The sequence below is a fragment of the Phyllobates terribilis genome, unplaced genomic scaffold (genome assembly GCF_046119375.1).
Source record: "Phyllobates terribilis strain yellow unplaced genomic scaffold, ASM4611937v1 Scaffold_3__8_contigs__length_932513732, whole genome shotgun sequence".
In the NCBI taxonomy this organism is placed as follows: Eukaryota; Metazoa; Chordata; class Amphibia; order Anura; family Dendrobatidae; genus Phyllobates; species Phyllobates terribilis.
Window position 1 is genome coordinate 343,774,567 of NW_027362763.1, and position 27,853 is coordinate 343,802,419.

The 27,853-nt window shown below is 46.2% G+C and overlaps 1 protein-coding gene across 2 annotated transcripts in view; it reads left to right on the forward strand.

The window, feature by feature from the left end:
- Positions 1-3,246: 3,246 nt before the first annotated feature.
- TFRC (transferrin receptor) overlaps positions 3,247-27,853 on the forward strand; it is a 46,711-nt gene continuing 22,104 nt past the window's right edge. The window contains exons 1-11 of one of the 2 annotated variants that reach the window (XM_073675210.1): positions 3,247-3,379; positions 6,022-6,078; positions 10,748-10,955; positions 12,674-12,878; positions 14,540-14,680; positions 20,193-20,286; positions 22,891-23,010; positions 26,058-26,168; positions 26,268-26,407; positions 26,649-26,779; positions 26,863-26,979. In XM_073675210.1, coding sequence (XP_073531311.1) covers positions 6,040-6,078; positions 10,748-10,955; positions 12,674-12,878; positions 14,540-14,680; positions 20,193-20,286; positions 22,891-23,010; positions 26,058-26,168; positions 26,268-26,407; positions 26,649-26,779; positions 26,863-26,979 — 1,306 coding nt within the window. In that variant the 5' untranslated portion in view covers positions 3,247-3,379; positions 6,022-6,039. Of the gene's footprint in view, positions 3,380-6,021; positions 6,079-10,747; positions 10,956-12,673; positions 12,879-14,539; positions 14,681-20,192; positions 20,287-22,890; positions 23,011-26,057; positions 26,169-26,267; positions 26,408-26,645; positions 26,780-26,862; positions 26,980-27,853 lie in introns of both variants that reach the window. The other variant, XM_073675209.1, reaches the window with a different exon arrangement.

The following is a 27,853-nucleotide window of genomic DNA, read 5'->3' on the forward strand; positions in this document are numbered from 1 at the left end:
CACACACGCGGGGAGGGGAGGGCGCAGTGCGGGGCTCACACACGCGGGGAGGGGAGGGCGCAGTGCGGGGCTCACACACGCGGGGAGGGCGCAGTGCGGGGCTCACACACGCGGGGAGGGCGCAGTGCGGGGCTCACACACGCGGGGAGGGGAGGGCGCAGTGCGGGGCTCACACACGCGGGGAGGGGAGGGCGCAGTGCGGGGCTCACACACGCGGGGAGGGGAGGGCGCAGTGCGGGGCTCACACACGCGGGGAGGGGAGGGCGCAGTGCGGGGCTCACACACGCGGGGAGGGCGCAGTGCGGGGCTCACACACGCGGGGAGGGCGCAGTGCGGGGCTCACACACGCGGGGAGGGGAGGGCGCAGTGCGGGGCTCACACACGCGGGGAGGGGAGGGCGCAGTGCGGGGCTCACACACGCGGGGAGGGGAGGGCGCAGTGCGGGGCTCACACACGCGGGGAGGGGAGGGCGCAGTGCGGGGCTCACACACGCGGGGAGGGGAGGGCGCAGTGCGGGGCTCACACACGCGGGGAGGGGAGGGCGCAGTGCGGGGCTCACACACGCGGGGAGGGGAGGGCGCAGTGCGGGGCTCACACACGCGGGGAGGGGAGGGCGCAGTGCGGGGCTCACACACGCGGGGAGGGGAGGGCGCAGTGCGGGGCTCACACACGCGGGGATGGCGCAGTGCGGGGCTCACACACGCGGGGAGGGGAGGGCGCAGTGCGGGGCTCACACACGCGGGGAGGGGAGGGCGCAGTGCGGGGCTCACACACGCGGAGAGGGGAGGGCGCAGTGCGGGGCTCACACACGCGGGAAGGGGAGGGCGCAGTGCGGGGCTCACACACGCGGGGAGGGGGGCACAGTGCGGGGCTCACACACGCGGGGAGGGGAGGGCGCAGTGCGGGGCTCACACACGCGGGAAGGGGGGCACAGTGCGGGGCTCACACACGCGGGGGAGGGTGCAGTGCGGGGCTCACACACGCGAGGGAGGGTGCAGTGCGGGGCTCACACACGCGGGGAGGGGAGGGCGCAGTGCGGGGCTCACACACGCGGGGGAGGGTGCAGTGCGGGGCTCACACACGCGGGGGGAGGGTGCAGTGCGGGGCTCACACACGCGGGGAGGGGAGGGCGCAGTGCGGGGCTCACACACGCGGGGGAGGGCGCAGTGCGGGGCTCACACACGCGGGGAGGGGAGGGCGCAGTGCGGGGCTCACACACGCGGGGAGGGGAGGGCGCAGTGCGGGGCTCACACACGCGGGGAGGGGAGGGCGCAGTGCGGGGCTCACACACGCGGGGAGGGGAGGGCGCAGTGCGGGGCTCACACACGCGGGGAGGGGAGGGCGCAGTGCGGGGCTCACACACGCGGAGAGGGGAGGGCGCAGTGCGGGGCTCACACACGCGGGAAGGGGAGGGCGCAGTGCGGGGCTCACACACGCGGGGAGGGGGGCACAGTGCGGGGCTCACACACGCGGGGAGGGGAGGGCGCAGTGCGGGGCTCACACACGCGGGAAGGGGGGCACAGTGCGGGGCTCACACACGCGGGGGAGGGTGCAGTGCGGGGCTCACACACGCGGGGGAGGGTGCAGTGCGGGGCTCACACACGCGGGGAGGGGAGGGCGCAGTGCGGGGCTCACACACGCGGGGAGGGGAGGGCGCAGTGCGGGGCTCACACACGCGGGGAGGGGAGGGCGCAGTGCGGGGCTCACACACGCGGGGAGGGGAGGGCGCAGTGCGGGGCTCACACACGCGGGAAGGGGAGGGCGCAGTGCGGGGCTCACACACGCGGGGGAGGGTGCAGTGCGGGGCTCACACACGCGGGGGAGGGTGCAGTGCGGGGCTCACACACGCGGGGGAGGGTGCAGTGCGGGGCTCACACACGCGGGGGAGGGTGCAGTGCGGGGCTCACACACGCGGGGGAGGGTGCAGTGCGGGGCTCACACACGCGGGGGAGGAGGGCACAGTGCGGGGCTCACACACGCGGGGGAGGGTGCAGTGCGGGGCTCACACACGCGGGGGAGGGTGCAGTGCGGGGCTCACACACGCGGGGGAGGGTGCAGTGCGGGGCTCACACACGCGGGGGAGGGTGCAGTGCGGGGCTCACACACGCGGGGGAGGGTGCAGTGCGGGGCTCACACACGCGGGGGAGGGTGCAGTGCGGGGCTCACACACGCGGGGGAGGGTGCAGTGCGGGGCTCACACACGCGGGGGAGGGTGCAGTGCGGGGCTCACACACGCGGGGGAGGGTGCAGTGCGGGGCTCACACACGCGGGGGAGGGTGCAGTGCGGGGCTCACACACGCGGGGGAGGGTGCAGTGCGGGGCTCACACACGCGGGGGAGGGTGCAGTGCGGGGCTCACACACGCGGGGGAGGGTGCAGTGCGGGGCTCACACACGCGGGGGAGGGCGCAGTGCGGGGCTCACACACGCGGGGGAGGGCGCAGTGCGGGGCTCACACACGCGGGGGAGGGCGCAGTGCGGGGCTCACACACGCGGGGGAGGAGGGCACAGTGCGGGGCTCACACACGCGGGGGAGGGTGCAGTGCGGGGCTCACACACGCGGGGGAGGGCGCAGTGCGGGGCTCACACACGCGGTGGAGGGCGCAGTGCGGGGCTCACACACGCGGGGGAGGGTGCAGTGCGGGGCTCACACACGCGGGGGAGGGTGCAGTGCGGGGCTCACACACGCGGGGGAGGGTGCAGTGCGGGGCTCACACACGCGGGGGAGGGTGCAGTGCGGGGCTCACACACGCGGGGGAGGGTGCAGTGCGGGGCTCACACACGCGGGGGAGGGCGCAGTGCGGGGCTCACACACGCGGTGGAGGGCGCAGTGCGGGGCTCACACACGCGGGGGAGGGTGCAGTGCGGGGCTCACACACGCGGGGGAGGGTGCAGTGCGGGGCTCACACACGCGGGGGAGGAGGGCACAGTGCGGGGCTCACACACGCGGGGGAGGGTGCAGTGCGGGGCTCACACACGCGGGGGAGGGCGCAGTGCGGGGCTCACACACGCGGTGGAGGGCGCAGTGCGGGGCTCACACACGCGGGGGAGGGTGCAGTGCGGGGCTCGCACACGCGGGGGAGGAGGGTGCAGTGCGGGGCTCACACACGCGGGGGAGGGTGCAGTGCGGGGCTCACACACGCGGGGAGAGGGAACAGTGCGGTGCTCCAACACCCGTATCCCAGGCTTAATATCGGCCTTTACATGACCCTAATGTTGGCAGTTGCGCAGTCATTCCTCAGTCGCCTCCTCCAGTCATATTGGAGAGCTACTTGCCCGTCTTGGGGCGGAGTCCGGTCAGGGGGCGGCGGACGTGCTTAGGGGCGTATCCGTATAACGAGCAGGCACACGCTGCGTTCAGCTCAGTTGGCAGGCCGTTAGGTAAGTGCGGAGCGTCGGCACATGGCGGTCCGGTTCGTGTACGCTGCTGCCGGGGGGAGCCCGGCTGTTAACTCCTTTTGTGCCGGGTTTTCATTCATTGCTGTCTGGTGTGAGCGGTGTGTTCCCTGCACGGTGTGCGCCCCTGTGTGTGGCTGGCTGTCATTGGTCCTGCACCCTGGTGCACCTTGAACTGAAGGTCATATGGCGGCTGCACGCGTCTCCTGAGCCCTCTTCTGCCTCCTGTGTTGGGGGTCTGTGCCCTCCACACATAACAGCCTGGATTTGGCACCGCTGCCCCTACGGCACGTGTCGTGGATGTCAGTTTAGGGGTTGCAGCCCTGCCCCAGTCTATGCCTCCCTCCTATAGTGGAGGTTCTGGCATTTGTAGGGTTACAGGCTGAAGGTGACATGTGGCTGTAGAATGAATGGCAGCTCCTGTGCACATGGCTGTGACCTCGGAAGTGGTTGTAAGGCGGGGGCTGCAGGTGTGAGCTGACTACTGGGTGGTACTGGGGTCCTCTGATTACATTACGCTCTGTACTTTCCTTTACATGTTTAATGTATGAGCTGAACTGCAAACAAAAAACCCCTGTAGCTTAGACCTAAAGGTGACCCCCATTGTCTGGTGCCCATGTGCTGGCCGATGTCACCTCCCTGTACTGAGTGACATTGTGAGAGCATATATATATATATTACAGCCTATAGACGTCCTTTCTTCTGCCATATAAGCCCCAGGCGAGGTGTATGGCTTCTCCCGAGGGTTGTCTAGGCTTTATGACACCACATTTTTAATCGGCTTATCCTGTATAGAGCAGGCCTGGCCGCTATGTGCTGTACCGTGCGGGGAACAACGTGACCTTCATGTGATTCCTGGAATTCGGCATAGAGAACAGACCCGGCTTATGTGGTCCATCATGAAGGATCTCTCACAAGGAGTAGGACTCCTCTTAGACCGGGGTCACCTCTGCTTTTTCCTGCTGTAAATCCACATATTGATATCTCCCCTTCACTGAAAAAACAAACTGATGTTAGATTTTAAAATCCGGATCTCAGTGAAGTTCTCTCCAGCAGAATCTGCAATGTGGAGACGTCTGTCAGATCTGATCCAAAATACCAGATATTGAATGTGTATTGTATCTGCAAAATATTAAAATGAGTCCTCAGTGGTTGATACAATACAAAGTTATAATAATCTTGTATTTTACGTGCACAAACCCTCAGGTGAAATCTGAAAGGTTTCTGTTTAGTCGTGCCCTTACAATGGCTCGCCCCCATTGTAGTGCATATAGATATGAGCAGACTGGAAAACCTAGAAAACTGTCTCCACTTGGGAAGGAGCAGCATGGCGACTAGGGCTGCAAGAAGGTGTCTGTGGCCAAAGAATAGCAAGCTGGCAACTCTGTTCTCTCCAAGGCCACGGTCACACTATCATTATGTGTAATCCAAAACCAGGAGTGGAGCAAAGTATAATAGAAACGCGTCACCACTTCTGCATTTATCACCCACTCCAGGTTTTGTCCCACAAATACTGAATGTGAATGTGGCCTTAAGCTGGGGTTAGTGTGTGTGTTTGGTGTTTTTTTTTTTCGTTTTTTTTTTCTTTTTGCAGCCATTGCAACAGTTTATTGCAAGTTAATGACATTTTATTCTGCCCTGTGAGGTATTATGATGGCGACAAGCAAGTCAGTACAAGTTGTATTTTTGGTGACTCGTCGCATTACCTATATAGTAGCGGCAGAGGACCAGCTTTGGCTGTGACCTGTGTCATGGTGTAGCCTCAGCCTCTTTGTGGTGCGAGGTGGCATCACAATGCAGTCATTTTCCTCAAGTCCTTTGGCTGGAATTGCATAGGGTCCTTCCTCTATTATAATGTGGCATCCTTCTGGCCCAGAGGTTATTGGCACCTGCTAATTCTACCCTCTGAACATTAAGGCTTGGTTGACGGGACCATAACTTGGCCACATTTTCAGACCAGTATTGCACCTATAGCATCTAGGATCCCACTCCTCTCAAAGCTTTTACTGAACCATACTTGGATGACAGTAAGATAAGATACGGATCACTCCGAAAAACCACAAGAACTCTGGTTATTGCTAAACAAATCCTAAAATGTAGCCATAAACAGGTGGGCTTAGAATACTCTACATGGGCAATGGCAATATTCTAATGGGAGAGGAACAAAACTGCAGGTGGTCGGCATAGACCAAGATCCAGGCACTTGATACTGGAGATTAAAGTCCATTGTTTTATTGCACTGTATTAAGTTATGATTGCAGCAGGCAGACCTGCCATTGTTGTATATAACCATGGAGGCCTTGGCCCATATAGCTTTAGTGCCAACCAGCTTTGAAGTTTTCTCTTCTGCTTTCACTGTACTGAGCTGTTCTTGATTCCTGCTTTTGTGCATAGATCTCTTCCATAAAACACAAATTAACCACAGATTGACTGAGTGATCCAGTCTCTCTATAACACCACTGTACCTATCCATAGAAAAAAACTTTTAAACCATTTTTGTTGGCATCTGTAAACCACAACTCTCAATCATTTTGGGGTCTGTGTGGACTTTACGTTTGGAGAATGTTCTGAAGACTTGACATTCTGGGAGCTTGTGCTAATAATCCTCAATATGGCTTTTATTGCAGGGGGTTGATCAAGTTTTGATGAAAATGGATCGAGCGCGGACCACAATTACTAATATTGTAAGTATTACTTTTGAGTAGGAACTTGATGGATCTGTAATTAACAAATTAACACCAGGCAAATCTGTGGATTCTGGCGGCGTTGAGGGATAAAAAATGCCTGTTTTGGTTGCTGTATACTAAGGGTTAATATTCATGCATTCACATGGGGTGAACACTTACTCCCCACCCCCTTAAGTTGACTGTACAAATTTAGAAGCTACTTTATTAAAGATCAGATTCTACTGTGGAGGCCTGTAGCATTATACGGATGTCTGGCAAATAGGACAGACTGCGATCAGTAGAGGGAATCTGTCACCAGGTTTTTACTACCCCATCTGAGAGCAGCATGATCTAGGGGCAGAGACCCTGATTCCAGTGATATTTCACTTGCTGGGCTGCTTGGATAAAATCCCTTTTCTCTGCTGCGGATCTAGTAGTTCTCTGAATGCTGAGCTCTGTATAACCCCACTCACACCACCGATTGGCGGATTTCTGTGTACAATTACCATAGGCAGAAAGCTGCTATTCGGTGGTGGGAAGGGGGTTATACATGGCTCATGAATATGGCAACAGGTTTACTAGTGCACCAGGGATGATCGCCTGCTTAACTGACTTTTTTTTCAGTCAGTTTTTTTTGCACTTTCAATACAATCAGTGTTTTACCTGCATCATATTATCACTAGAAGACAAGCTGCCTTGCGCTTTCTGGTCCAGCTATGCCCCCAGAACTGATTTGCAAGTTTGTCACTATACAATTTACACAAAAGCTGCTAGTTAGTGGTTATTTAAAAAAAAATCTTTATATTGAGACACTAATGAGGCTAAAAGCATGGTTACCTGGAGAGTATAATGAAAAATATCCTGCCTCCTATAATGGGTAAATGATTAACCTGAATATCTTGGTACATATAGGTACAAAAAGTAACCCACATGCATAGCGTAAATGGAAAGTATGGAGTGGAATGGATCAGAGGATTGACCGAAACAAGTGTGCCACCCATAAACTATATGTGTGGAGGCTATATAATAAGTAAAACTATATTGGCATGTTCCATTTCAGAAGTACAAATAGATTATATATTGCATTTGTACACTTTTTTTTTTTTTTCAATAGAGGTGTGTATGTCTTCCTGTAAGATGCTGACCAATCGTAAGCGGCACTAAAAGGAAAAAATGTATGCCCCCTCCATAGCTTAGAGCAAATTTCTCAGACAGCTGTGATCTCCTGGTTTTACCCCGTGCATGAGTCAGTGTGGGAATGGGCCGTGCAGCTGAGTTTAGCTGTGTCACATTACAAACTAATCAGCTCTCCTAATTGGTGAACATGTCAGTAATCCTACTTATGTCTGCTGTACTAGAGCAACTTGTATTCTCTCTGCAGTGAGATCAGACTATTCTATCTCACACACAAGTAACCTGAGATGTAATGACATTCTGCTCTACCCTCACTGCAGAGTGATTTTTAAGTTGCACACAACTGACGTAAGCCATTACTGACACATCTCTGTACAGGCAGTGTTGGGGAGGGAGATATACAGTTGTCCTGACAGTGCTATTGAGAGCTGCTAGAGGGGTTTGTAGTGTGACACAGCTAAACACAGCTGTGCTGCTCCTTACCACACAGGGATCTTATCTGAAAGATGTTAGTCATCTATGCTGTGTTATCATGCAGAAGGTTGGACCAGGAAATCAGATGTATCATTAAACCTGATTTAAGCTATTGTGAGGGTGTGGCTTTTTCTCGAGTGTGCTGCCTGCTTATGATTGGTCAGCATCATAAAGGGAGAAGTGAATGTCTCCAGTGAAAAAACTGAATCTGACACCCGCTTGTACAAAACTTTTTTTTTAACTCATTAGGTGCCACATACCTTGAATGCTAATACTGTATCTCCACAACGGAGAGGAAATGCATATGTATTTCTGCTCTTCAGTCATGATTACATCGCATGTCCAGTTTAACATGAAAATTTGAGAGGTTGTCTTTAGTAAATTAAAAATGTATTTACCCCCTTCCTTAGCTTCCCTTGCTCATCAGAAAGTGACTTATTTTTTATTTTTGTTGCATGTGTTTTTTTTTTTGTTTTTTTTTAAGATCACAATCTTTAACCTCTTGACGACATGCGCAGTACATGTCGTGTCTCCCCTTTTGGTGCAGGCTCTGGCGCTGAGCCCGCACCTTTCCGGGCACATAACAGCTGATCTGTACAGTGGTCATGTGCCCTAACAGGCACAGGTGGAATTGCGATCCACCCGCTGCTGTTAACATGTTAAATGCCGCTGTCAAACTCTGACAGTGGAATTTACCATGTTCGCGCCGGAAGTGCGTCACTAACTCCACCCATCGGCAACCCCATCACAATATTGCGGATCTCCGATGGGTTGGCATGACAACCCGGCGTCTGCAGGAGACCCCTGTTGTGGTTTAGCCGATCTGCTATTGGCGCCGCCCAGCGGTCGGAGTTCATAGCAGATAAGCACTTTCGTTACACATGACAGGGCTGAAGCCCTTCTCTGTGTAACACGGGATCGGATGATCGCTGCTTCTAGTCTTCCATGGAGACTGTAGAAGAAAGTGAAAAGTAGAGAGAAATTATTATTTTTTTTTTTTTTAAATATAAAGGTTCCAATCACCCTTCTTTCACCTCATATACAATAAAAAAATATATACATATTTGGAATCGCCTGATCGATCTCAATATAAAAAAAGAATCTGATCAGTAAACGGCGTAATAAGAAGAAAAATCTAACACCAGAATTGTTGTTTTTTTTTGGTCGCCGCCACATTGCAATAACGGGCGATCATAAGATCGTATCTACACCAAAATGGTATCAATAATAAAAACCTCAGCACGCAAATAAGCTCTCATACAGCCCCAGATCCCGAAAAATGGAGACGCTACAGGTCTTGGAATATGGCGCATTTTTTTTTTTGCTTGTTTTTTATATCCACCACTCAAAGAACCTATACATGTTTTGGTATCTACAAACTTGTAATTACCTGGGGAATCATAAAGGCAGGTCAGTTTTAGCATTTAGTGAACTTGGTCCAAAGAAAACCCAAAAAACAATTGTGGAATTGCACTTTTTTTTTTTTTTTTCAATTTCAAGGCACTTGGAAACTTTTTCCAGTTCACGATATGGTAAAACCAGTGGTGTCGTTCAAAAGTACAACTCGTCCCGCCAAAAACAAGCCCTCACTTGGCCATATTGATGGAAAAATTAAAGCTATAGGAGTAGGAAAAAGGCTGTGGCGTGAAGGTGTTAAAAAAAAATTTAAAGGAGTATTCCCATTTCCAAGATCCTAAGCCAATATGTAGTAGGTGTAATATTACAAATTGCCTCCAATTAGAAATGTCGTATAGTTCTTATGATTTGCTGTCTTACCCCATGTGTAGGGCATTGCAGTAGCTTAGGTATCCATGGTTCCAACCACTCATAGTGACAGTTGGCCGTTAGTTGTTGTAACCATGGATACCTAAGCTACTGTAATGCCCTGCACATGGGGTAAGCGAAATAGCAAATTAAAACTACTATACTACATTTCGTGGTAGTGGTGTTTGGCAGCCTCCTGGACCAATGTCTTTGTAAATCCCTCCAAAAAAATTGAGGAACATTTTAGGTAATGTCACTATTGTGCCAAATTGAAGCCTCTTCTTGATGAGCTGTCAGTGTGTTCCATGGTTTATCCAAAGCCTAGGGAATTGTTTTGTACCCTTCTGACAACTTTCAATCATGAGATCCCACTGCTGTGTTGTACTGTTGTTCACTCTGGTCTTGATCAGTTATGCTAAAGTCAGATGCTCCTGATTCATGAAGACATGTCTGTTCACGAATCAGGAGCGTTGGATGAGTGGCGAGCACCGCTGTGCACTTTGTCACAAATTCTACTCCAGTGCCCGCTGGAGTAAGAATTGTATTTTGGTGAACAACGCCGCTCAAATTCATCATGGACCTGATCCACCCACTTTGTTGGATCTGGGTGAAAATGGTGAGAAACCCCGAAATTCACTATTTTAGAATCGACCTCGAGTTGTAACTTTTCAAAGCTTTGAATTTGGCCCTTTTGGCTTTTGCTGTAAAATGCAACTAAGAAAATGCTAGGGGAATCCTACTAGGACAGCTAGACTTTATTTGGAATTAATTGGAATTTAACCTGAGTTAAAATGAGCGACCATTTCTGAACACAACCAAATCGCCAATTAGAGGTTGATCACACTTGTGCAACCACATTTAAAGTTTGAGGGGGGGAAATAAAGTTACTTAATGGACTTGTACAGAATGTGGTTGACATTAAAGGTGCAAAAAGTTCTGAAATAGTTCTTGGTATGGTTGGTGAGAAGCGGTTTGCCTAATTCCAGCTGCTGCATTTCATAGGCTTGCAGTTATTTTTAATGATGCCTATGGGAGTTGGTAGAAGGGCTGGGTGCTGCTTGTCTATGCAAGTTCCTGCTTCTCTCCATTGAATTGAAGAAAATTGTGACTGCTGGGATTTGGCAAATAAGGATCAACTGATATATTGTCTTGAGGTCCTGCACATATCACATATAGATACAGTATATCTTGTAGACAAGTCATATTCCTAAATTGGGAATATCCCCTTGCCTGTGTAAGACATCATTCTGAAAATGTTTTTTTTTTTTTTTTTCTTAATCACTGGTAATACTTGTAAAGACTTCTTTTGCTTTAGTTTGGCAGGGTCCCTCTTACTTATACACGCTTCAGTTTGACCCCACAAACGGATGGAGACAGCAGTCAAGTAGAGATGAAGTTGGCGGATGAGGAAGAATGTGGTGATCAGCCTATGGGAGACCACCCTGTACAACACCTGTCTGGAAAAAATGGATGTAAAAGTCTATTCTTTAAAATCCTGGTGGTCGTTCTGTTGTTCTTGATAGGTAAGGACCACCAAAATGTAGATGAGGAGTTTAGTAATTGGGGTAAACGCAGGCAGAGAAGCCTTGAATGGACAATGATGGGGCTGAAGCAGCAGCAGTGGTGTGAACATGTGGTCTTAAAGTTTTATGATTGTTAATCTGACTTTTTAATTTATTGCAATATGTGACTTTGCCCTTAAAGTTATTCACGTTACTTTGGTTCCATGCAAACTCATTTGTGGTTTGAGACACTTTAATGTATCAACTTATCAATAGTTCATAGTTTAATCCTGTTTGTTCTTATTGATCAAAATTAAGCTTCTACAGATAGAAGTTGGGTTGTCTGAAACCAACAGAGGGAACGACTTGCTCTCAAAAATAACTGTGCCCAGCGCCCTCTTGTGGTGGTTGCAGGCATACATATTGTGTGTGTGTGTGATTTTTACATTTGCAGAAAGGAAAGAGAAAAAATGTGTAAATGAACGATTTATCTGACCTATCTCATCTGTCATCAAAAGAGCAATGTAATTAATTACTACAACAGAGTATCAGGGTTCACAGGAACTTAGGATCACCAGAACACATCAACAAGACCTGACAGTTGTACAATAGGGAAGGGCAAACGAACTTCAGTCTGGTCAAAGAAAACTGAATGTCCTTGCCAAGAATTCTACAATGTCTTATCTGCCCTACACAAAGCTTCTTTACCTCTTTAGCAAATTATTACTTTTTCCTTAACCTATGATGAAAAATGTATAAAAGCCAGCTCGGGAGCTGTGCCTGCTTCAGACCAGTCAGATGCCGGCTGTGTTACATAGCTGACATTTACCTGTAGCTGCTTCGGCTGGAGTATGTTCCGATGGCCGTAGTTTAACAAAAGCTAGCTGTCTGTCTGACAGCCTGATTGCATGGGCACCAGCTTCCATGGCAGACGGGTGCCGGCTAACAGCCCACATCGCAGGTTCAAGGCCTGTAGTCTGTGTATGTTTGTGTGTATAGATAATAAAAATTTGAACTCCACCCCCCCTCCCCACTGAAATAAATAAAGTAAATAAACATTTGGGATCACTGTGCCCCAAAAAGTCCAGTCTACCAAATTATTAGATTATTGAATCCATACCCCCCCCCCCCCCCAAAAAAAAAAAAAATTACAATGAATCACAATCTAAACATCTACCCCAAAATGGTCTCAAATAACATTAACTTTGTGCACTAAAAAACCCAATATAGCACTTTAAATAGGGGGATGGTGAGGAGGGGAGGGGGGGGGGGGCGGCATGCGGCACAGTATGGCTCTTAAGTGGCAAAAAAAGACACGGGACAAGTTTTGGTATTACCATAATCGTGCTGACCTGCGGACATGATGAGCAGCATAATATTAGAAACTGTGTGTGATGTATCGCGTCCACCTCTGTTTCGGTAAATATCGTAAAATGTATGGCATACATGAAACCTACATGTTCTTGGAGAGGGGAAAGGGAAACGACCTCACAGCTATGTCTGCAGAAAAATAAAGTTATGGTTCTTAAAAGGGGGGTAGTGAGGTGGGTTAAATAGCCCAGAAACCTAATATGTTCTGGGTTAATGGAGGGTTTTATAATGTTTGGGTCTGGTAACTGCTGTCCAAGGTTTTCATACAGTTATGTAGGAATCTTGTTTGATTTATATTTTTTTAACCCATGAGTCACTTGTACTTTCATTTTTGTGTTTTTCAATTAATCAAAATGTCTATTTTCCAGGGTTTCTTATTGGGTACTTAACTTACCGGGGTCGTGCTGGCTGCAGGCAGCTCAGTAATGGGGGCTCTGAGGAGTGTCTAATGTCTAATGGCATCGCTGAAGATGAGGAGCCTGAACCAGAGATGCCAACTATCCTGTATTGGAGCAGTGTGCGGGCCATGTTTGTGAAAAAGATAGCTGCTACCTCTTTTGAGGCAAAAATTTCGTAAGTGCCTAAATTTCCTTTTTTTTATTTTTTATCATTAAATATAACTTTATTTTTGTACTTTATGGCCACATTGTTTCATAGACTCTAGTCTTATTAATTAATAGAGTTGCTCATCAATAAATCTGACACCAACATTAACTTCTCAGAATACAGCGCTTGTGGCAGACATTGCTCTTCAAGCCCTGGCCATCGTTAATACACGCCTTAGTTACTATGCATGCTGCAGCTATGCTTGCTCCTGAAGCCCTGGCCATTGATGATACACACCTTAGTTACTATGCATGCTGCAGCTATGCACGCTCTCGAAGCCCTGGCCATTGATAATACACGCCTTAGTTACTATGCGTGCTGCAGCTATGCACGCTCCTGAAGCCCTGGCCATTGATAATACACGCCTTAGTTACTCTGCTTGACAGTCTGGAGACGCTGTGGAGAGCGATCTGCTGCCTGCAACATCCTTCAGCATGACCGTTTTGGTAGTGGGTCAGTAATGGTGTGGGGTGGCATTTCTTTGGCGGGCCGCACAGTGCTCCATGTGCTCGCCAGAGGTAGCCTGACTGCCATTAGGTCCTGAGATGAGATCCTCAGACCCCTTGTGAGACCATATGCTGGTGCGGTTGGCCCTGGGTTCCTCCTAATGCAGGACAATGCCAGACCTCATGTGGCTGGAGTGTGTGAACCGTTCCTGCAAGATGAAGGCATTGAAGCTATGGACTGGCCCTCCCGTTCCCCAGACCTGAATCCGATTGAGCACATCTGGCACATCATGTCTTGCTCCATCCACCAACGTCATGTTGTACCACAGACTGTCCAGGAGTTGGCAGATGCTTTAGTCCAGGTCTGGGAGGAGATCCCACAGGAGACCATCCGCAACCTCATCAGGAGCATGCCCAGGCATTGTAGGGAGGTCATACAGGCACGTGGAGGCCACACACAATACTGAGCCTCATTTGACTTGTTTTAAGGACATTACATCAAAGTTGGATCAGCCTGTAGTGTGTTTTTTCCACTTTAATTTTGGGGGTGACTCCAAATCCAGGCCTCCATTGGTTAATAAATTTGATTTCCATTGATGCTTTTTGTGTGATTTTGTTGTCAGCACATTCAACTTTGTACAGAACAAAGTATTCAATGAGAATATTTCATTCATTCAGATCTAGGATGTGTTATTTGAGTGTTCCCTTTATTTTTTTGAGCAGTGTATAGAATTATATACTAATTCTTTAGGACGTGCATTTTCCTGTGAGCATTGCTTATTTTCATCCTTTTGAAGATTAATTTGACATACTATCTTCAATAAAATCCTTATGATTGAAAGGTCTATATGTAATGCAGGGATGAGAATCCTGGTACCTATATTTCTGGGTTATTTCTTTCATATATCTTACTAAACTTTTCCATAATTTAGTTCAGCGTGCCCTATACGGCATTTTGCTTTTTTTATTGTTTTAATGGTTTCTAATAAAACATGGTTTTAATTTGATGGATCGTGTCTGATATACCATTTCTGAGGAATTTTGTTATATTACAAATTGGTGGTATTTGCTAGTAGCTGTAATGTGTTGGGATAGGATCTTGTAGGTGGGAATACCTCTTTAAATATTTTTGTGAACTAATCACATTAAAGGTCTGTGACCCCATTATATCCTGTCTTCCAGTGCCATGGCTTTCGATGCTCGTGACGCTGGTAGTGATCATGAAGAGTCTTTGGCTAAAATAGTGCATGATGACTTCAACAGCGCAGGCCTGGATAAGGTGTGGGACGATGAGCATTACGTCACCTTACAAGACTCTAAAAGGTAGGTTACTCACGGCCGATCTCCTCCTCTGTGGCTGCAAAGAACGTATTCAAGGCGCTCCACTGTCCCGTCCTCAGAATCTTGATTTTTGGCTAATGGCACAAGCTTTTGTATTAAAACAAATGTTCATTTCTGGGGACTTTGAGTATATGTATACAATATATACAATTTTTATTAAAAGCAATGATTTCTTGCGCTTTGTTTTCCTGCCCACTCTACTTTGTGGTCTGTTATAAAACATTTGAGAGCAGCTCAATGTAGTGATATAATAGCTCGAAGGCAAACTATGCAACATTGTTAATGAAACCCAATTACAAAAAATGATTTTGAGTCAAAATTGCATTAAGTAAAAAAAAAAAAAAAAAATATATATAATCTCCCAAAGGTAGACAACCCCTGTTGTGGTGGTCAGACTATAGTGGATGATCAGATGCTGGTGTGCCTGCTCTACCTATACCAGAATCCACATCGCAGTGTCAGATCTGTTTTATGCTGGATACCCACGGTACGGACTTTGAGCGTTTCCTCCTAACCGGTCTTTCAGAATTGCTGCAGTATAGCCTCCAAGGTGGCGGTACTGCCACCTATTGTTTACTAGTGAAAATGAAATGTGTCAGTTTATAAAACTTTTAGCCCTATCAGTTTACTGTAGATAAAAATAATCATCTCCAGCTCTCCTTGACAGTCTGCAGTGGTGACATTACGAACACAATGCATGTGACCGCTGCAGCTAATTGGGTGTTTATAAAATGTTTGGGGGTATGGATTCCCTCAGACGGTCTCTAACCCTTTTACTATCTTATATATATTTTAAGAGTTTATGAAGGTTATCCTGAAGAGCTTTTTGGCTAAAGCAAGATCATTTTTAAATTTATTTATTTATTTATTTTTTTTTACTGTCTATTGAGCTGAAAAAAATTTCCAAAGGGGGTCACTAAATGAAAAGTGCTCCTCTCCATATTATACACTTCTCAGTGTTAACTGCAACACCAAGAAGGGAAAGTCATGGACATGGAGACATCTCAGGATCAATAAACATGTTAATATGCAATTGAGGTAAAAAATGGAAACTATTTTCAGAACCTCTTGCTTTATTCAGTGTAGAGTATGAGCGTGACCTGCAGAAATCCTCACACTTGCACGCCGGCAGCTATCAGTAAGGTTATTAATGGGTGTCTGAGGAATGTTCTGACACACCGAATGTACGTGGGGGTGCAAGTAATCAAGGTTTGCTGCTGACTGCTCGCTATGAAGTTGCCAATCAATAACGTCCCAGATGTGCATGATCGGAGACGCTGCAGACCATGGTAGCATGTTTATGCCATACATGCTGCTCCCAGGAGCACGATCCTGGTGTCGTCAAGTTGGAAGGCTCTGAGGACTCTTTAGAGAAATGGCCGTACCACTGGTTCCACCTCCAAATCAATGTAACATTGAGCTGTTGGTGTGCCTGGATTGAAGACTAAAGGGGGAGGGTGGGTGTCTGGCTACTGTACACTTTACGACCCCACAAAATGGGACTGATGACAAGTTTCCTTATGAAGGCCTTTCCATGGGGTTGCCCAAATGGTCTCATAGCGCTCATACTGTATGCTGAACACATGCAAGCGTTTTGAAGAAAAATTCCAATTTTTCTTATCTGTATATAATTAACATAAATTCCATGACTTTTCCTTCATGGTGTTGAAACTTCAGTGTTGCAGAGCATGTTTTGAGACATTTGTACTTAGTTGCTCATTTTGCCTTTCTACCCAGCTAATTCTTCTCCTTTTCCATTCGGTCTATATCACATGATTAAAAACTGACTAGCTGAATCCTTCTAAGCTCTATGTAGAAACAGGAGGTCAATTTTTCCTGTATGAGTCATAAATTACTGCAAAAATCCCTGGCAGGGGGGAGAAAGGAGCAGCTGGGTCAGAAGTTGAAGAGGTGAATGATAAATGCAGGGACAAGAAACTTCCAGTTTTTACATACAGAAGAGGAAACTGAAGCATTAGCTGTCTAGAAAGGCAAAATGAGCAATTATAAGTACACAGTGCTGTATAATATGATGACTGCAATATACAGTTATATGAAAAAGTTTGGGCACCCCTATTAATCTTAAGCTTAATGTTTTATAAAAATTGGTGTTTTTACAACAGCTATTTCAGTTTGATATATGTAATAACTGTTGGACACAGTAATGTTTCTGCCTTGAAATGAGGTTTATTGTACTAACAGAAAATGTGAAATCTGCATTCAAACAAAATTTGACAGGTGCATAAGTATGGGCACCCTTATCATTTTCTTGTTTTAAATACTCCTACCTACTTTTTACTGACTTACTAAAGCACTTTTTTTTGTTTTGTAACCTCATTGAGCTTTGAACTTCATAGCCAGGTGTATGCAATCATGAGAAAAGCTACTTAGTGGTCACTTGCAAGTTGTTCTACTGTTTAAATCTCCTCTGAAGAGTGGCATCATGGGCTCCTCAAAACAACTGTCAAATGATCTGAAAACAAAGATTATTCAACATAGTTGTTCAGGGGAAGGATACAAAAAGCTGTCTCAGAGATTTAACCTGTCAGTTTCCACTGTGAGGAACATAGTAAGGAAATGGAAGAACACAGGGACAGTTCTTGTTAAGGCCAGAAGTGGCAGGCCAAGAAAAACATCAGAAAGGCAGAGAAGAAGAATGGTGAGATCAGTCAAGGACAATCCTCAGACCACCTCCTGAGAGCTGCCGCATCAACTTGCTGCAGATGGTGTCACTGTGCATCGGTCAACTATACAACGCACTTTGCACAAGGAGAAGCTGTATGGGAGAGTGATGCGAAAGAAGCCGTTTCTGCAAGCACGCCACAAACAGTCGGCTGAGGTATGCAAAAGCACATTTGGAGAAGGCAATTTCTTTTTAGAAGAAGGTCCTGTGGACTGATGAAACAAAGATTGAGTTGTTTGGTCATACAAAAAGGCGTTATGCATGGCGGCAAAAAAACACAGCATTCCAAGAAAAACACTTGCTACCCACAGTAAAATTTGGTGGAGGTTCCATCATGCTTTGGGGCTGTGTGGCCAATGCCGGCACCAGGAATCTTGTTAAAGTTGAGGGACTCATGGATTCCACTCAGTATCAGCAGATTCTTGACAATAATGTTCAAGAATCAGTGGTAAAGTTGAAGTTACGCAGGGGATGGCTCTTTCAGCAAGACAATGATCCAAAACACTGCTCCAAATCTACTCAGGCATTCATGCAGAGGAACAATTACAATGTTCTGGAATGGCCATCCCAGTCCCCAGACCTGAATATCATTGAACATCTGTGGGATCATGTGAAGAGGGCTGTCCATGCTCGGCGACCATCAAACTTAACTGAACTGGAATTGTTTTGTAAAGAGGAATGGTCAAAAATACCTTCATCCAGGATCCAGGAACTCATTAAAAGCTACAGGAAGCGACTAGAGGCTGTTATTTTTGCAAAAGGAGGATCTACTAAATATTAATGTCACTTTTCTGGTGAGGTGCCCATACTTATGCACCTGTCAAATTTTGTTTGAATGCAGATTGCACATTTTCTGTTAGTACAATAAACCTCATTTCAAGGCAGAAACATTACTGTGTCCAACAGTTATTACATATATCAAACTGAAATAGCTGCTGCAAAAACACCAATTTTTATAAAACATTAAGCTTAAGATTAATAGGGGTGCCCAAACTTTTTCATATACAGTGCCTACAAGTAGTATTCAACCCCCTGCAGATTTAGCTGGTTTGATAAGATGCAAATAAGTTAGAGCCTTCAAACTGCAAACGAGAGTAGGTTTTATGAACAGAAGCATAAATCTTACAAACCAAAAAGTTATATTGCTCAGTTGAATTTTATTAAATTTTAAACATAAGTGTGGGTCAATTATTATACAACCCCTATGTTTAATATTTTGTGGAATAACCCTTGTTTGCAATTACAGCTAATAATCGTCTTTTATAAGACCTGATCAGGCCGGCACAGGTCTGTGGAGTTATCTTGGCCCACTCCTCCATGCAGATCTTCTCCAAGTTATCTAGGTTCTTTGGGTGTCTCATGTGGACTTTATTCTTGAGCTCCTTCCACAAGTTTTCAATTGGGTTAAGGTCAGGAGACTGACTAGGCCACTCCAACACCTTGACTTTTTCCCTATTGAACCAGGCCTTGGTTTTCTTGGCTGTGTGCTTTGGGTCGTTGTCTTGTTGGAAGATGAAATTACGACCCATCTTAAGATCCTTGATGGAGGAGCGGAGGTTCTTGGCCAAAATCTCCAGGTAGGCCGTGCTATCCATCTTCCCATGGATGCGGACCAGATGGCCAGGCCCCTTGGCAGAGAAACAGCCCCACAGCATGATGCTGCCACCACCATGCTTGACTGTAGGGATGGTATTCTTGGGGTCGTATGCAGTGCCATCCAGTCTCCAAACATCACGTGTGTGGTTGGCACCAAAGATCTCGATCTTGGTCTCCTCAGACCATAGAACCTTGAACCAGTCTGTCTCAGAGTCCTCCAAGTGATCATGAGCAAACTGTAGACGAGCCTTGACATGACGCTTTGAAAGTAAAGGTACCTTACGGGCTCGTCTGGAACGGAGACCATTGTGGTGGAGTACGTTACTTATGGTATTGACTGAAACCAATGTCCCCACTGCCATGAGATCTTCCCGGAGCTCCTTCCTTGTTGTCCTTGGGTTAGCCTTGACTCTTCGGACAAGCCTGGCCTCGGCACGGGAGGACACTTTCAAAGGCTGTCCTGGCCGTGGAAGGCTAACAGTAGTTCCATAAGCCTTCCACTTACAGATGATGCTCCCAACAGTGGAGACAGGTAGGCCCAACTCCTTGGAAAGGGTTTTGTACCCCTTGCCAGCCTTGTGACCCTCCATGATCTTGTCTCTGATGGCCTTGGAATGCTCCTTTGTCTTTCCCATGTTGACAATGTCTGAGTGCTGTTCACAAGTTTGGGGAGGGTCTTAAATAGTCAGAAAAGGCTGGCTAAAGAGATCTTTAATCCACACATGTGAAGCTCATTATTCTTGGTGCCTGAACTACTTCTTAATACTTTAGGGGGACCAAACAGAATTCTTGTGGTTTGAGGGGTTGAATAATAAATGACACTCTGAATTAACTTTTTACGTTTTAAAAAAAAAAACAAAAACAATATTTGCTGCAGTGCATTTCCCACTTCCAGGCTGATCTACAGTACAAATGTCACAATGCCAAGTTAATTCTGCATGTGTCAACCAGCTAAATCTGCAGGGGGTTGAATACTACTTGTAGGCACTGTAACTGTATTAAGAGGATAAAAACTTTGATGGGAGGAGGAGGAGTGTTTCTTTATTTATCCTGCAGGTGGGGTCTGTCTGGAAGCGCGTGCCAGCTGATCTGGGCAATGTTTGTCTCTCTAAATGTACAGAGTGTGAAGAAAAAAAAAATAATATATATTGTAGTCAATGTATTGTTTTAGACTAAACGTGTCTGTGTTTTTTTTTTTTTTTTGTCTTTTAATAGAGAGAACCAATTTATACTTTCCCTTGGCGATTCAGTAGAATGGATACGTAATCCAACATCATATATGGCTTACAGCTCTGCTGCCTCTGTTACTGTAAGTTGACTGTCTAATATGAGTCTGAATCCTAATACCCTGCATTTGGGAAAGCTATTGTTGGAGGGATAGGTTGACGTTATCAGATCAGTGGGGTCTGACACCAGCACCCTCCACCGATCAGCTGATGTGATCAGTGTATGTAGTGGCGCAGCACAGCCGGCACTGTGTGTATTGGTCACTGCTGGGTAGGATAGATTGGCTCTTTCATTTGATGGTTGGAGGTTATATTGTTCTGTGCTTTGCTATTTATGCAAGGATTTCACAGATTACAGTACTGTAGCAAACTATTGTAACAAATTGGGAAAACAAATATATATTTTTTTCACTATTAGTTGTTGCCATGTAATACATAACTTTTTTTTTTTTGCTTGGGTGTAAAGCAATTCATGAGCGGGCGTAGCTACACCCATGGAAAACGTCAAGTCACCAAATTGTTCTGAAGTTTTACTCCAGAAAACTGTTGTGAAAACTTTGCCCCTTTTTAAAGAAGTTGTCCACTACTTTTTACATTGATGACCTAGCCTTAGGATAGGTCATCAAATGTCTGACCAGCTGGGGTCTGACACCCGGCACCCCCGCCTATCGGCTGTTATCTGTGTCGGAGGCCACCAGAAGGAAGTACTTTTTTGCTGAGCTGCTCTGTCTATTTGTAGTGGCTGCTGCCAAGTACTACACATCAGTCTTCTATAGATTTGAATAGGAGGCGGATGTGCAGTACCTAGCCGAGCCACTACAAGTAGACTGAGCAGCTCGGCAAGTGAGTACTTCTGGCTGGTGGCAGCAGCCGACACCGATAAGTCTCCAGGACCCTTTTGAGGCGCGAAACGGTCGTCATACATGGCTCAGGCTCTCCTGCATCCATGTTTTAATGCGATACAATAAAGGAACTTTTTATGGAACTGAGTACCACTTTTTTTTTTTTTTTTCTTAATGGACATAATCTGAATAATTGTCCACCGGCTTGTAAATTCTTTAATGTTTCCGATTGCCAGTGTAAAATGCAATGTGTGCTTTAGTTTTGGAAACTGGTAAAGGACAAGCCTCAGATGCTTTTGACATGACTGTAGATCACACTTGTGTTGATATTCCCTTTAGAGGGAATTGGTCATGAGATTCATGCTGCCTGCATTGTTGCTAATGTTTGTTATAGACCACATGAGTATTTTACATCAGTATCTGTGAGCCAAAACCAGGAGTGGGTGATAAATACAGAAGTGGTGACGTGTTTCTGTTATACGTTTCCTCTGATGGTTCCACTCCGGGTTTTGGCTTACTAATAGTGAACGTGTGAACTTGGCTATACTCTTAAACTCTCTTTACTCAAAAGAAAAAAAAAATACTTTGAAAAGCTGTCTGGGGGAAATCCACTGACTAGTCACATGAGACAATTAGCGGGGGGGGGGGGGAGGGTGAGTCATTAATGTGTTTTAGGCTAGAATTCTGGCATTAAACAAAGTATATTGGAACAATTTTGCGCAATTTCCATTTACTGGCCGGCTATGCAGATATGGACATAGAATGGGCAGGGCGTCAAGTAGTGCCATTTTAGTGACACAACTTGCTCCACTGCTGCCAGAGAAGTGCTCTAGGCAAGGACTCCACACCGGTTAACAGATTCACCTAATTCATCATGCACCACTTGATAAATTTGGCTCATCGTACTCAAGCGAGTCCCTTTATGATGACAAATTCTCAATGCCAGTCTTAAAAGAATTGTCACCCCATTGGATGTGCCTAACCAATTAATATGGGCATACAGGTTCTAGAATACTTAAAATAGTCATACCTGTTTGCCTCATATCTGTCTTGTGCAGAAATCAATTTTTAATCCTTTTATGTTAATGTGTTCTTCCAGGCTCTGGGGCTTGTGGTGCCTGGAAGAAAACTTTGCCTCTGGTCTTCATTTGAAATGCAAATCCTTTGACACCTTTCTAAGACCTGCATGACCATACTTGTGGCTTTGTGGAGAGTGGGGTTGATCTTGCTGACCTATTCCACTTTAATGGGGTGCAGCACCAACGTTCTTAAAAAAAGATTCCTGGGTTTATCCTCGGCATGAATTAAGTCATAATAGTGGTATGCTATGCATGCCCTTCAAATACCTTAAGTAATGTTTCTGGAAGGCATAAAATAATGCAACTTAAAATTCTAAGATGGACCGGAATATGCGCTAGTCCAGATTGGTTTATTGCATTTTAATGTAGGGGTTATGTGCAAACGATCAGTTATTGCTGCGGATTGGACTCGGCACACTTGCTCTGCATCCAAACTGCAGCGACCAGATGTTACAGCATAGTGGATGGGATTTGTAGAAATCCCATGTCCACTAAGCGTCTGCGGATCACCCGCAGAAACTGACATGCGGCGCATGTTTCCAGACCGCAGCATGTCAAGTTGCCTGGCAGGTCCGCATGCGGGCTTTTCCCATAGAACGAACCTCTGAGGAAAGCCCACAAATGAAAGAAAAAAATAAGAACAAATAAATGGTGCCGCTCATTACCATACTCAGAGTCGGGGCCGCAGCAGGCTCCCGATGGTGGGAATGTAGCTTAATTGTTCAAGATTGTAAAGAAATGTACAATTGCCTTTTTAATGTTTCAGGGTAACCTTGTCTATGGCAATCAAGGTACGGAGAAAGACCTCAAAGATCTCGGTGAGAAAATGGATTTGAAGGGAAAAGTGATTCTCATGAGATCTGCACTGATCCCATTTTCAGAAAAGGTATTTTATTTGTAATAAAACACGTGGGTAATTGCCTAATAAAACATTGAACATCACTACATACAAAGGGATTAATATTCAACATTGGCAGAAATTGCTCTATATAATGGCAATATTGCTCCAAGAATTCTGTCCCATTCTAAGGATGGTATATTCTTTCATTGAGTCCCACTCTAACGTTACTAACCATTTTAATTTGTCAGCACAGAATGGCTGTCCAGGTGCTCTGAATGTACATGTTGGTCCCGCCATGTCACACACCTTCCCACCTGCTTGGTTTTCCTCATTCTGCCTATTGCTGGCTTTATGAAGCCAGAGCGGTCAAAGAACAGGAGGGGGGAGATGCAGGGAAGGTGCATTTAAATGGTTGGCCCCGCCGTGATGCCTGTTCTCGGTTTGGACAACCAATCTGTGTATCTATTTGTTGTGGGTTATTATTATTTCTATGGTGCTGTACATGAGAAGTGGTTACATACAAAATACGGATATTACTTACAGTAAACAAACTAACAGTGATAGACTGGTACAGAGGGGGAGGACCCTGCCGTTGCGGGCTTACATTCTACGGGATGATGGGGAAGGAAACAGTAGGTTGGGTGGATTGCAGTAGCTCCGGTGTTGAGGTGGCAGCAAGGTCATGGCAGGCTGTAAGCTTGTTTGAAGAGATGGGTTTTCAGGTTCCGTCTGAAGGATCCAAATGTGGCGGATAATCGGACGTGTTGAGGCACGGAATTCCATAGGATTGGGGCTATTCGGGAGAAATCTTGGAGGCGATTGGGTGAGTAACGAATAAGTGTGGAGGAGAGAAGGAGGTCTTGGGAGGACTGGAGATTACGTAAAGGAATAAATCGGGAAATTAGTTCAGAGATGTATGGATGACTTTGTAGGTCAGTGTTAGTAGTTTGAACTGGATACACTGGGCAATTGGGAGCCAGTGAAGGGATTTGCAAAGGGGGGTAGCAGAGAAGTGGCGAGGCGAAAGATGAACCAGTCACGCAGCAGAGTTGCGGATGGACTGGAGGGGTGCGAGAGTGTTAGCATGTAGGCCACAGAGGAGGGTGTTGCAGTAGTCAAGGTGGGAGATGAGGGCATGTACAAGCAGTTTAGTAGTGAGGGTTGCGGAAAGGTCGGATCTTAGAAATATTTTTGATCTGGAGGTGGCGAGAGCTTGAATGTGGGGTTTGAAGGACAGGGCCGAGTCAAGGGTTACTCCGAGGCAGCAGATTTCTGTCACGGGAAAGTGTGATGTCATTTATTGTGATAGAAAGATCAGGTGGGGAAGATATGCAAGATGGGGAGAAAGAGGAGTTCAGTTTTGTCCACATTAAGCTTGAAGCGAGAGGAGAAGCAGGATATGGCTGCTAGACATGCTGGGATTCTGGACAGCAGAGAGGTGACGTCTGGGCCAGAGACGTAGATCTGAGTGTCATCAGCTTACAGATGGTACTGGAAGCCATGGGATTTTATGAGCTGTCCCAGGCCAAGGGTATAGATTGAGAAGAGTAGGGGTCCTAGGACAGAGCCTGGTGTATGTATTCTTTGTCTTGGTGGTTTGAACTGCAGGTCTAGCAAAGATCTGAACTCTGAATGTCTGAGCATTGTGAGCAGTGAAGGTTTCCTGGCCTCAGAGAGGGACATAAAGAAACCCTGAAAGTACAGATCTCTGCTAGACATGTAGTTCGAAACATCAGCTAAGAATGAATTGGACAAGACAGCTCTTTCAGCATGGAGGTAAAGATGGAAGGAAGATGAGGTAATTAAAGGGTTTTCCCCACGAAAAAAGTACATTTTAGTCCATAGAATAATTAATAATTTCCACAATTGGATGTTTCTCAGCACAGGAACATTTTTTTTTTTTTTTTTTTTAATCTTATCAATGTGCCCCTGCTTTGTACTGTGAAATGGTTGTTTCTGACCATACAGGGACATGGTCTGATCATATCACATCTCCTGGGATGGGGGTGTGTGTGGGGAGAATACAGATATTACAGCACGGGATCGCAAATGATTCTTTGAGGCAAAACTTTGTTTAAAAACAGGCAGGGAAATGTTTTGCCTCGCAGAAAGAATCATTTGTGATCCTGTGCTGTAATGTCTGTATACTCCCACCCCCGTCATCCCAGCAGATGTGGTATGATCAGACCATGTTCCTACATGGTCAGGCACGACCATTACACAACGCTGCAGGGGCACATTTATAAGATTATCTCAGCACAGGAACATTTTATTTTAACACATCCAAATGTGGAAGTTTATTATTCCAAGATCTAGTGATTAAACTGAACTCTGTAATATACTTAACGTTTCTCCCATGAACAAAGATTTATAACTTTTAGAAAGACTGATCAATAATTTAAAAGGAACCTGTCATGTAAAATAGCACTATTAATCTGCAGGTTAATCGTGTTAGGACACCCTGGAGTGCCTGAAGTGAGAGCTTTGCTGCTGTGAAGAAATGAACCTTATTCCCCCCACAGGCTTACTCTTTCAGTCATACGGGTGGTGTTGGCGCGGTTTCAGTCAATGCTGTGTGTAGAGGGCAGCAGCTGTAACCACGCCCCAAGCACAGATCACTCAGCCTTAGGGCTGGCTGTCAGTCAGTGCTGGGGGTGTGGTTAGTCTTTGCTCTCTTTAGACAGTGGTGACTAAAACTGTTCCGGCGCCACCCTATGACTGAAAGCGCGAGCCTGCCAGAAGGAATTGTTAACTTCCTCCCAGCAGCGGGGCTCTCTACCGTTGCCAGTGTCAGAACGCTGTTAACCTGCAGATTAACCCCATATCTGGAGGTTAATAGCATTATTTTACATGATCTGCTCCCTTAAAAAAAGTGTTTTTTTTTTTTTTTTTTGTTTTTAACTTTTACAATGGCCCACAACTTTCCAGGACATGGACACTAGCATTGTCGCCCTATGTGCAGTTAGGCGAATGCTAAGGTAAAGCCCAGATCCGTTTCAGAATTACAGATTTGTTCGGTCTGGAGTTTGGAACGCACTGCGAGCCATTACCGCATTGTGTCAGCCTGAAATGTCACGACTTTACTTTTTTAGGTTAGAAATGCTGAAAATGTTGAAGCAGCTGGGGTTCTAATCTATCCTGAACCTATGGATTTGTGGTTTCCTGATGGGAAATACAGTGACATTGAAGCTCCTTTTGGCCATGTGAGTATTAGTTTCTTAAATCTGCTTTTCTTATTTGAAGTGCTTATGTCAAAATGTCTTGTTGGGCAGAATGTTTCAGCGTTGTTCTTTTGCTGGCAGGCTCATTTTGGTACTGGTGACCCTTTCACTCCTGGATTCCCTTCATTTAACCATACCCAGTTTCCACCCTCAATATCTTCAGGACTCCCACAGATTCCAGTTCAAACGCTTTCCAGCAAAGATGGACAAGGGCTTTATAAGTAAGTGGTGTATGCAGCTATACTTCCCCATGTGAATGTATCCATCTCTTAAGGGCTCGTTCACACCACTGTATTTTCAGTCAGTGCTGTCTGTAGTTTAAAAAAATAAAAAAAAATTTTGGATTTCCAACAGATGACAAGTGAGAAAATTGTACAAGTTTTCTGGCTGGGACTCTGGCAATATTTTATACCGCCGTGTGAGACGCTTTGTTATATGAAACGTCCTGTTTTATTCTAGTAGGATGCAGAATGTTGGCTGTGTGGGCAGCGGGCAGAGTGGGTGTAAGCTCAAGATTATGCTACAAGTGAACAATACTAATGCTGAGAAGAAAATTTACAACGTTTTTGGTGTTATTAAAGGCCTTGAACCAGGTAACAAAAAAAAACATTTTCTTGTTTCCTGGTGCGGCTTTCTAGCGTTACCATTTAATGAATAAACTTTTGTATTAATCTAGATCGCTATGTTGTGGTTGGGGCCCAGAGAGATGCTGCGGGTATAGGTACTTGCAAGGCAGCTGTTGGGACATCACTGCTGATGGAGCTTGCCCGCATGTTATCGGAAATGGTTAAGGGTAAGGTGGTTTGCTATGAAAGGGGGGGAGGGGGGGAAGAGTTCACTCTTATGAAAACTCAGTTCATATACAGTGGGTATGGAAAGTATACAGACCTTTAAATTTTTCACTGTTTCATTGCAGCCATTTTGTTAAATTCTAAAAAGTTCAGTTCCTTTGAGATCATGATTCTCATTTGGTCTGACATGCACTGTGAGCTGTGATGTCTTATATAGACAGGTGTGTGCCTTTCCAAATCAAGTCCTATCAGTTTAATCAAACACAGCTGGACTCCAATGAAGGAGTAGAACCATCTCAAGGAGGATCACAAGGAAATGGACAGCATGTGACTTAAATATGAGTGTCTGTGCAAAGGGCCTGAATATTTATGACCATGTGATATTTCAGTTTTTCTTAGCACAAATTTCTACATTTTGTTTTTTTTTTCAGTCAAGATGGGGTGCAGCGTGTACTTTAATGAGGGAAAAAAATGAATGTTTTAGAATTTTACCTAATGGCTGCAATGAAACAAAGTGAAAAATTTAAAGGGGTCTGAATGCTTTCCGTACCCATTGTATAGTCAGGCATGTAGAAAGTGATTGTAACAGCCAGCATAGTTGTGAATATTAGATGTTGGCTGTAATTCACTTGTCAGTAAAGCATTGGTGACCCTTTGGCCACCTTTTCCATGTACACTTTGGCTGAAAATATGCGGACTCCTTAAAAGGAGTTTTCCCACGAACATAGTACGTTTTAATTAATAGATCTTGGAATAAAAATTCCACAATTTTTTTTTTTTTTTCTGGGAAAAGGTAAACTTTATAGATTGTCCAGGCAGATATGAAATCTCTGCAGAGAAACTATGCGGTCATGTGCTCGGCCACTCAGTGGGCAC